Source organism: Eutrigla gurnardus, assembly GCF_963514095.1.
Source record: "Eutrigla gurnardus genome assembly, chromosome: 6".
In the NCBI taxonomy this organism is placed as follows: Eukaryota; Metazoa; Chordata; class Actinopteri; order Perciformes; family Triglidae; genus Eutrigla; species Eutrigla gurnardus.
The window spans coordinates 23,366,081-23,377,683 of NC_139920.1; the positions used below are offsets into that span (position 1 = coordinate 23,366,081).

Here is an 11,603-nt window from a genome sequence, read left to right on the forward strand (position 1 = left end):
CAGTCTCATCGCTTCTGCTCGCTGAAAAGACAGAGTGGACACTTTACATAAACAGTGAGAAATGTCACACCAGGTTGGGAGCTTGTACAATTGCTTTCTGAATTTGAATACAAAGTAGACTTGAGGACGTAGCATATGATGTATGTGTCATATTTCTTTTTCATACAAAAAAAGGTTATTCTGCAAAAGTTACGCAAGAGACAGCTCTTACGCAAACAACAGCACATTTGGGGACCATACCGTTTGAGCATGTATGTTTTCTTTACTGCTTAGTTGCGCAACTGATACCCACAATCCAACACTGGAAACTATTGTTGGGTGACCCGATGTGGATTTTCACGTGGATGTTCGATGCTGACAAAACACAAAATCAACCAATCGAGGACAGATTTTCAAAGACAAGCGTACTCCCAGGATGTTTATTTACAAATTACATTGTATGTACATTTTGATTGTTTTTACACATATTTACATCACCTTGACATAATCAGCACACACTATACCGCAACATTCAGCTTTAGAATCATTGAATAACCCATGAATATGCTCATCTTGCACTTTAAATACAATAAGCCCACAGTTGCCCCCTTTTATTGGGGGATTAAATTAACATGTCACATACTCGTACCAATGATAGTTTTAGTTCACAGTCATTCTAAAACCTCTACTGAATCCATGTCAAGTATATCAGCACATTCATATTCACAGACTGCAAACATGTAACACGTTTAGACATTTCTTTTCCAGTTCCCAGTAGTATAGGAGCAGTAGACGTTCAGATAAAGTACGTCACATTCCACAAAAAAAGTGCAAGGACCCCTATGAAACAAAAAATCTAAAGTTGTACTGTGTATGAAAACTATGAAAAGTAGAAAAAAGGTAACCATTGATTAGATCCAGGGTATTTTGACCGCATCACTGAGGTAGAGTTGTTGTTTCATCCTTCTACTTGATCTGAAACCACTGACGCATGCCATACTGGTCCAAGGGACAGCAATGTATAACACTTAGTACAAAGCCAAAAACGCTAGCATAACTAGAGGCTGTGCAGCAGGTGCATTGGCATTGAATCCAAGCCTCCAGGGCACCATCTAATACTCACTGCCCTTTTTTTAAATTTTCAACATCAAACTAAACTAAACATTATTTCCCTCTGATCCAAAAAAACCAAACTATATTCTACAAATACATACTCATTGTTTTTGTTTACCAATTGTCCTCATGATACATTTTAAAGTGTATTCACATTAATGGATTTGCTGTTGTTGGTGACAGCTCACTACTCATAAGGGTCCTGGCCAAAGAAACACCTCCACCGTATCCAACCAGGAGGAAGGATTTGGCGGCCGCAATGTCTGACGTTGACCTATCTCAAATATTATGCCACAGAATAAAAAGCCTTAAATCGTGGAGCAAGTACTGTCCTCCTTAGTGCGCCGGTCGATGCAGCAGCTCGACGTTGGTCGTTGTGTCTGGATCTGCGAGTCCTTCTACATGCCAATATGAATACACAGTTCTACAATCTTTAAAAACTCTTCATAATTTACTTGTCTTCTGAGGAAACTCCCGAGTTTCCAAAAGAATTGCTGAAAGTTTGTCCATGGTCCCTCTCCACATAAAGGTCTGGGACTCATGCATATATACCCTAAACTATAGGATCTCCACTTTCTGCGAGCAGACCAGGTCACTGTTGACCAGATTCCACATGTGCATGAGGTCTGACGGGAGCAGCTTGTGCACCACAATCATGCTCTTAAAGAAACAAGGTTCTCGGTTCAACTTGCTGCTCTTATTTTTCACTATGCCAAACGTCTTAAAGGCATTGTGTTTCGTAGGTGTGACCTGGAGCAGCTCCAGACACATGCCTAAGAAGACATCATCGATGGGGTAGAGCTCCAGGCTATCTGCCACCGAGTGAAGCCTCCTCGCCAGGGTGCCATCCATCAGAAAACCCCCTCCGCCCGCATACGGAGGGTACACTGTCTTATTATACAGAGCCAGGGGGATGTAGTATTTGTTTTCCTTTTTACGAATGGGCCTCGCCTTGAAAATCACATCCCCCACAAACATGTTCGTCGCATGGCTGCTGCTCTCCAGGAACTCGAAGATGTTCCCCACGCTGACGAAAACGTCGTCGTCACCCTTGAAGATGTAGCGCACGCTGGGGCAGTAGGCATGGAACCACTTGAGGAAGTGAGTCTCCTTAAGCGTGAGGTTGAAGAAGCTGTCCAGGAAGTCCCACTGGAGGATATCCTTGTAGATGTGATCTTCATACTCCACCAGCTTCTGGTGGTTCGCTCTCTCTGCCGCGCTGGACGGTTTGCCGAGAAGGAAGAGGGTCTTTATCCTCTTTCCGTCGACCACCTGCTCTTTGCCCCAGGTTTTTCGGATGACCTCTCTTCGGTCGTGCTGGGTGGCCACGGATTTGATTACCATGAGCAAATATACATCCCCCGAGCACTTCTCTGGGTGGTTGAGGAGCATGGGAAAGTAACGGCAGTGACGATAGAGCATGAACTGCTTGAAATTGTCCTCCAGGCCCCTGAACCAGTCCTGACCCGAGAGGTTGAGGTTGGCGCTACAGTTGGAGCTGGTTACATCCCAGGTTCTGGGGCTGCCATCCTCAGCGATCCTGGGATCCCGGGTGTGGGCCTGAGGTTTAGGTGCCGGCTGGCGTTTGCCGGCCTTCCAGAAGCTTTTCATCCCCAGGTACGAGTCAGTTTTGTCATCCGGAGCAGCTCCAGGCTCCGCTCCCTCGGAGGCCTCCATGCGAGTCCGCCTCTCGAATTCAAAGGGAGCCCCCATGTTGATGCTCCCCCTCTGGACGACAGTCAGTGTCACCACAGCCAGGAAGAACATGACACCCCCCCTCTTGTACACCCTCCAGCGGTCCCTGTTGTTCATCCTGGGTGAAGACACAGATGCCAATCAGAGTTAGGGCAAAATCATCCAACTCAAATACCTCTTGATAGATGGAAATCTTAACATTGAATTTGGTATGCCCTAAAAGTCACTAAACATGTCAAACTTTGAAAAACATTAGTAGAGGAAGTTGATTTCCCCCGTTTTAACCCCAAACAAACCGCGATAGGTCTGGGAGTCAGAAAAATACACCAGAAAAAATCTAAAGATTTGGAATATGTTACAAAAAATGTATACAAAAATATAAAGGCAAGAAAAAGAGTAATTGCTACAGTCAGAAAAGCAAAAAATTTACAACATTGACAACATAGGTTTCCACATGTTTACATGATAAACATGATCAACATGTAAGGTTGCAACAGTCAACAAGAAGGTTGACATACCTGTTCCCACTGAAAGAACACTGTGACCGGTGTCACAGTGGGGTTTTTCCCCATGGAAATGACTTTGCATACAAATCATGTGTTATTACGTAAAAATAAAGTGACATGTGAATGTTTTCTCTCTGCATGTTGCACTGGCTCAAACGAATGGAATGCAGCAGAGTTTTTAACACAAATAGTTATTTATCTATGTGGGGAATGCCGAGGAACGTGGAGCAACCCACGGAGCTTCAAAATTCTCCCATTTCTAACATGTCATGCCAGGGCTCGTCACAGTCCGGACCCCAGGGACACTCCCACGGGGCCCCAAGTAACCACAAACAAGGTCAATCTTGCCAGTTCTGGAATGAACATGCCCTTAACAAATAGTCATTTTAAAGACTTTCTTAGACAACTGTTGATGCTCAAAGTTCGCTTGTGAGGTCATATAATGCATTCTCTTAAAGGTGATGATCTTTCCCACATTTTTTTTACCTCCTTCTATATGCGACTGATATTAAATCCACAGCATCACCTGGAAATTTCGGCCAAATATCTGAATTATGTCATGTTTCAGCTCTTTATTATGATTACTCCTTCTACTTCGTGTTCACTTTAAGCAATGTTCTTAAAGTGAAAATCTTAAAGAGTGACTTCATGAGTTTTCATATTGAGTCCGTGCCTGTCAAATAAGCGTGGTGTGATATTGTTAATATAGCGCTACAATGATGAAGACGCCACTTACATGCTCTCCTTTGCTTTCGATGATCCGCGATGGTTGCTTGGACACAATTAAGCAATTATTAAAAAAAAAAAAAAGAAGTGAGCCCAGGCAAGTTGAGCTGAGTTTATGGTAAAAGAAGTATTAAAAAAATAAAATAATCCTTTGCACAGAAACAGTATCGTTGAGGTGCTGGCTGATACGAGCGGGGAGGTTGGCTGAGGACTGAGGAGGACTGGCCCCTCTCCCACCGGGATCCGCTTTTAAAAGGCTCGGCTGCAGTTACGTAGAGGCCACACGCGCGCGCACACACACGCGCAGCATATTGATATTGAAGAGGGAAGAAATAGTCCGCCCGTCGTGTACACACAGGACTTAATACACGTAGGTTATCGTCTGTAAACCCCAAAGTCAACATTGGAAGATTCTTTTGTTTGTCCTACATTAGACTTATGTGGGATGGATAAACCAATGAAGGATGTTAGGTCCGGTGTATGACGTGGTGAATTGAAATTCTGACGCATTTTAACTCATGGATGAAGTAACATTTCCCCCCACTATTAAACTCGTTGGCGACATTAGAGTCAGATTTTGCTTCAAATGCCACCCCATCTGTAATCTGTAAAATGTATTTATTTTTCTCACAATATTAATCGATATGAATGTAACTGCTTGAATATATATGGTTTTCTACAGCTTTAATATAGGCTATCTATGTGGTTATCTAAATACTGAGTCCCCCACAGTGTCCAGGTAATTATATGGTGAAAAAACATTATTCAACAAAAAGAAGAATTATGGCAAAAATGTATGCAAACATAGATAATTGAAACCTCTAAATTCATAATGACATATCTTCAGTTTTATCTCTGTATTTGGTATTCTGATTGCAAATCCAAACTTTTAGTAGTCTCCTTTACTGTGTTGATATTTCCTGCCTGAGTCCGAGAGGCGTAGGCCTACCTGGAGCAATCATAGTTAGAAGTGATGGGCCACTGACCAATTTTATCTGAATGAGTATGTGTTGCAGCAGCAGGCAGATGGAGGAGACCAAAACAGAGCAAATAGGAGAGGTAGTCAGGATATTTAAGGAAAATATATGAAGTGACCAAACAACATCAAATGAATCACATTTTTTTGACAAGTTAAATGGACACATTAGGGAATAAAGTTAGTTATAAAATAAGGATTGGTGTTAAATTAGCATAATGGAAAGTCAAGTAAGGCACCATAAACTAAATAAGTAACAGAGCCACAATGATCTACTAAACCATTAGTACTATTATTCCGCTCATACTGTGGACTTTCCGGTATGCTACTGACGTCAGCAAGAGCTCCTGGTGTTAAGGAGCAAACTACACAGGTTTTTTTATCAGCTCCCCAGCCCTTTCACAGCCATTGTGTAACTAAAGATTTCATATGTTTGACAGCCTATAAAAGTGACACGTCACTCGATATGTCCCTTTTATAACCCGCTACTGGTGGAAACAGTGGTCAAGACAAGGTTAGGCTTTTGATGAATGCATTCCTGGTACGTGACATGTCTCCGTTTACTGGAAATCAAAAGTGGGACGTCATTTTTGCTTTAGATGATAAGATCTGAGAAATCAGGAGGATACCTTATCAACGACGAATGAGTTACAGACCTAAAACAAAAGTCGGCGATGTTTGACTTACACTCGTAAAACGTGTCTCAGACGTGAAAACTAAATGAGTGATGGTGAAATGCTCAGCACAGCTGTCACCCACAACAATTGCATTTAACGCTTTGCTATGGCAAACAGTGCTCTTCCACCTTTTATGGTCTGGGGGAAGGAACAAAAAACATTTCTTTCTCTCTCTGCTTCAAAACAGGATTTTTTTTTTTCAATTCAAACACAGCTGTGATCCAAAATCTCTCCTTCCTCTCCTTCTCTCCCCATTTCCTGGATCCAACCAGCCATCCTTCTCAGGGCCATGTGCATCCTGTTGCCTGCTGGCGGTGTTTTTTCCCGTTTTGGTTTGTTTTTTTTCCTCTCTGTGGATTCAGGCTCAAGTGCTGCATGAGGAGTGGAGTGGTGATGGATACCACAGTCCCTCATCTTTCCCTTGGCTGGAAAAGGCCGGGTTTGTCACTGACTGTTAACAGGAGGCAATGGCCGGTGAGGAAAACGGAGCCCTGAGAGCACAGTGAGTCATTGTAACACATGGCTGGTGTCAGGATATGACCAAGTCGCTGCAATGTTGTTGATTTTCATGTCTAACTTACATGAATCTTCTAGAAGTGGAGCTTGTGGACAAATAGCAAAAGTTAATTTTCAGCTGATGCAACATTTCTTTTTGTAATTCATATTTTTATTACATATTTACATTTTAAGATTTCAAGACAAAACAACAGAACAGAAAGTAAAAAGAATAAGAAAATAAATCAATAAAATCATAGGAAATGGCATATGAAAATATAAAATATTACAGAATATATAATAAAAAATGTTTCAGTCATTGGGGGATCTTTACATGTGTCCAAAAACACTCAGGAGGTGTTGCAACTGATGCAACATTAAACTGCAGCTATCACTATCACATGACTACTTCAGTGTGAAACGAGTATCTTGCAGTGATGATCCCGGAGAAAATGATCACCCAGGAAGAATTCATATAAAACATAATAAAACAGTAAAAGTAATATACCCCCACATATAGTATCTAACACCCCTCCTCCATGGCATTATTCTCAGTCATAAAAATGAAAAAAAGTTTTTTTACTCAAAACGAATGTCCAAAGATCAAGAACAATAATATATGAATGGGTTAATGATTACAGAAGTCTGTAGAATTGTTTCCCTATCTGGTGAAATCTTTCAGTCTCATGATAAATGAGCACCTGTTTCGAGAAACGATAGCAAGGGTTGTGAAATTGATGGAATTACACAATTTGACCCGTCCCTGCATCGCTCCATCGGTGATACTCTTTTTACACCTGACTGCTCCTCGTCACCCTTTATGTTGTTTGTGCAGGAAGTGGGAAAGTTAAGGTGGGCTGGAGGGGGGTTGGGGGGGTAAGAAAAATAGACTGTTAATAAGAAAAAGAAAACCTCGCTTCTGGCACAGAGGAAGTCCGAGCTAATCCGTTGTTGGGTTTTACACACCTGGGGGACTCGGGAGAGGATTACCTTTTGGTCTGACCGACTCTTGTCAAGTGTCTGACGGGATTTGAGCAAGCCCCCGGAATGTCCACGCGCCCCTCCTCCTTTCAGATAAGTGAGGGGCCCTGGCCGCTAACTCCTCAGTCACCATGAAAGAATTTACTGCTGGTGGCTTGAGGGGATCTTCAGCCCCCCTCTTTTCCACTTAGCTGTCAACTGAGGATGTTCCTCTCTTGAAAAGGCAGATAGAACAAAGGAGATGTGATCAGGCCTTGTTATGGATGTCCCTGTCAGCTGTGGCTATAGGTAAACACCTGCCCCCTTCCCCCCTCTGGAACCGCCCAGAGGCCCCCGTGAGTTTTCTACACACTCTAATAAGGTCAGCTACACCCAGCTACATAGGACAATCTGCAATGATCCTCATCACTTCAAAATCCAATCATTTCATGCTGATTTTGCCGACTAAAGTCCCTGCGTTCGGTAGTGCTGACACACCTTCCTGTTCCGTTTCAAATACATTACTGATTGAGGGCTTGAAGTGTCGCAAGAAAGATATTAATGATTTACACAATGATATTTGGGGGAAAGTGGTGCGTTCACAGTGAGATTAAGCATCTTGCAGGAAATTGACGAAACAATCTTAACGTCCACTTACTCACTAACTTACTAACTGACTTTTGGCTGAGATGAGAGACGTTGTTTTGTGAACTTCAGATTTCAGGGGTCGAGTATGAAGTATCAAGCCTTTTAATGGCATCCTGTGGAAAGGCCTTAATGGGCTCATTACTGCCCCCCTAGACTGGAGGACAAAAATCAGCAGCTATAGGACTGTAATTGTCGCAAACATGCTCTATAAGAGGCTAAAGGTGACGCATTAAACAAAATATTGTATGCATGGTGAATATAGTTTTAAATTCTGAGAAAAAATCAACCAAGCTCAGTTTCCAGAAATGGTGTCGTGCTGTCGCTGCACGCAGAGAAGCCCTGAGGAAAGCACCTAGCGTGGCTCGTTGTTAAACCGATGCAGCTGTCATCTGTAACAGTGATTAATCTTTTATCCTCTTCCTGTTCAAGAATCAACAGCCTTAGAGCGGCTTTTACTGTGTCCCACGAAACCCATGCTTGTGTACACACAGAAAAAAAGTGTCTGCGCATTCATGCTTAAAGGTTAACGGACAGTTTGTTGAAGACATTCCTGAAAAAGGTCAACAATGTAAAAAAAAAAAGGAAATTCCAAATAAGCTTCAGGTTTTAGTGAGTTTGATGAGTGGGCTCTTTAACCTTTACCTTGTTTTTGAAAATATCCTATATGCCTTCCGTGGATCGGTAATAATGTATTTTTAATGAGTCTGGCAGGAAAGCCACACGGCTTCAAGTGTTTACGACAAAAGGGCCGTTGTGGGGGTCACTTCTGTCCATCCGTTCAAAAAGGACCGGCTGGGAGGAAACAGGAGGTTCAGGAGACGGAGACACCGAAACGGCTTCTCTCTTCTCGGTTGGCGTCGCCTTTTTATCAGTGGAACACATGGACGTCTGCTGATAAACAAGTCTGAAATGAGGGGGGCACTGATCCACAAGGTTAGGACTCGAAAGAAGGGGGTGCTCCTGTCGTTGGAGATTGTTTTCATGAGAAAAAAAAATATCACAAATTGATAATAGATTGTTATGAAATTACAAAGACCCAAGTTTTTAAAAAAGCAGAATCAAAAAGAGGTGGAAATCTTCATTTTGTTCCTGGACAATCACGGCCAGGTTAAAAGGGTCGCTCATAAAGTCGGAATAATTTGCAAATGTCATGTCTTTTATAGCGCCAAACAAAATGTTATGCATTTATTTTCACCTGGGTAATGGTGACACATAATGTAATCAGTGCACCTGGTCAAAACTGATCACTGATGCATTGAAATAGGAATAAACAGAGGATTGTGTCTGAAAACGAAATATTCCAACTTTATGGGCAACGGTGTATGAGAGGTCACCTGCTAGTTATTCAATGCCAGAATAGATTTGTTACATTGTAATGTGATTTAAGAAATGATTTAAGGAATATACAACATATGAGCACATGAAGCAATGGACCATCACCCACTGGTATCACGTCAACCTCCAATTAAATGAGCCAAAAGAAAAGCTTTCAGGTCAAGTATGAAGTACTTCATCCAGCCTCGAAGATAATACAATAATTTCTTTTGATAAAGCCTTTTTAATACCAATACGGTAAGTCAGATACACCCTTGGAGGTGTTTTCCTGTGCTGTAAAGGCCCAGAGTGTCATGAAACACACCGGAACCCCCTTGGACGTGATAAAAGGCCCACTGACTGATATTGTTTTCCATATCTGTGAGGCCATCCCGGCTCTTTATCCACACGCTTGTTTTGATAGACAGCAGCAGCTTCCTCCCTGTCGTCGTTACAGCTGGACGGCAGCGGCGGGCTCGAGTCCCGGGTTACACGGCCACCTGGCTGCAAGTGCGTCAGCCTGTCATGTGCAGCAGTTTCCTCGCATTGTGCTGCTGCTGCTCACTGATGTTAATGGCTGACTATGGACTATGTCATGCCTAAAACTAGCGATATCAATCCCGCAGCTTTTACAAATCCGAGGGAACTCAACTGTGTGTGTTCATTTTGATTCCAGGAATTTAGTCATTTATTATATAGAATGGGTCTTTTAGTATGTTGGATTAGGGGGCGTGTTTTTTTTTTTTCCACAGCAGACTTGTCACACTTGAGACAACCACCTGCCTTTTCCTGTCTTGTCTCTGGGGCGACGCATTGAATGAATGCAGGGATGAAAATCAGAGATGAAAACAACAACAACAACAAAACAAAAAACGAAACAGAAGTTAAATAAATTAAATCATTAAGAAAAACACAATATAGAAGCATTCTACAAAACATTTTCCCATAACATTTATTGACATGTCTGAAAATCAGCAGGAAGAAATTATTTAATCCTACCATCATTTTATTTTGTCAATTAATTTCATTTTCTGAAACAGTGCACCTTTATATGTTCATGTAAAATATAAAATATTCCATAATGATTATTAATTACATAATTTCATGTATCATATGTTCATATTATATACCATAGATATAGATATATAGATACACAGGATTGGTTGTCTTGACTAACTAACAGTCTTGTCCTCCCCCCCATCTAATCAGCTGATTGGTGTCACCTGCCTCAGAGGCTTCATAAGCCTGCTCGATGCCAGGCTGCAGTTCTCTCTTGAACTGGCTTCTGTGAGCTCCTGTTTAGGAGTCTGTGGTCTTCTGTGGCCTTTGGGTTGTGTTACTTTAGTTACTTTTGTTTTGCTCTCTTTACTCCAGTAAATTGAATTAGCTGAAAACCATGCTTCTCACATTTTGTCATGGCCTTTTGATCCAGGTTGCGTCCTGCATAACTTAAATGATGGCCCTTCTATCCAGTAAGTCGTGGCAGTGGGACCGGGACTCTAACAGGGCCCTGAAAACCACAGCAACATTGAGTGGGACAAAATGTTTGCATTGAAAAAAAGGCTGAATGATGACATAATGGAGGGGGGGCTGGGGGGAGCAACAGGGAAGAGTCGTAGCCTACCTTGGGAAGACAATGATGATGTAATGACCTGGATGAATGGAAAGGTGTAGTGACCTCAACACCAACAATACATCCATCATGTTTGAGATAACGCTGTCGGATGAGTTGAACTTGAGTTCTCCAACACATCAAAATCAACATCCCTGTCATGGCGGACTAAAACAAACGGGGAGGATCAACAATCTGTCAAGAGTTGAGCTCATCACAAACAACCTGACGTGTTCATCACACAACTCCATCCTGGTGGAAAAAAAAGCTCATAGACATCTGTGTTTCTTAAGGAAACAACATTCCCATGCCAAGTTCTCGTTGGGGCGAGAAATAGATCGCATCTTGATTGGAAGCATAACAAACTGGCTTTGGGATGTGCATGGCTTCAATCAGTTTGAATTTCTATAGACTCCTTCTTCTCCAGCTTTGTCACCTGTTAAGGATCTCTGTGAAGTCGGAGCATTCTCTGTTGCCCCATGAGAAATGAAACTTCTTCTTCAAAGCAGCCAATGGATTACGTAACAGTGCTGGAGTAAACAGACCACAACACAAGTATCCAGTCAAGACGATACAAACAAAGACAAAGTATACCTTGAATGCTAATGATAATTATTCATGGAGGACATCAATGGAAAACCTCAGCATGTTCCCGGAACATTTGTAAAGGTGCAGCTGTCGGGTGAGCTGGCGAGCGTGACGTAGCTTTCACGACGCAAGAGCAGAAATCTTCCTGCTGTTTGACATCTTGATGAGTTTTTTTTTTTTTTCCTTTGCAGAGTTGCAACACAAAGCCGAGCTCACAACAACCTAGTGGGTACAATATGCCAACTTACTGGCTTGCCAGTCATTATATAAGGGGAGGCGATTTATGATTCAGGTCTGTGCGGCCGATCTAAGCA

At 42.2% G+C, this 11,603-nt stretch overlaps 1 protein-coding gene across 2 annotated transcripts in view; it reads right to left on the reverse strand.

Moving 5' to 3' along the window:
* Window positions 1-405: 405 nt before the first annotated feature.
* b3gnt7 (UDP-GlcNAc:betaGal beta-1,3-N-acetylglucosaminyltransferase 7) overlaps window positions 406-11,603 on the reverse strand; it is a 283,633-nt gene continuing 272,435 nt past the window's right edge. Inside the window, exons 1-2 of one of the 2 annotated variants that reach the window (XM_084012029.1) lie at window positions 4,030-4,254; window positions 406-2,905 (exon numbers count right to left, since the gene is read on the reverse strand). In XM_084012029.1, coding sequence (XP_083868155.1) covers window positions 1,651-2,905; window positions 4,030-4,031 — 1,257 coding nt within the window. In that variant the 5' untranslated portion in view covers window positions 4,032-4,254 and the 3' untranslated portion in view covers window positions 406-1,650. Of the gene's footprint in view, window positions 2,906-4,029; window positions 4,255-11,603 lie in introns of those variants that run through there. The other variant, XM_084012030.1, reaches the window with a different exon arrangement.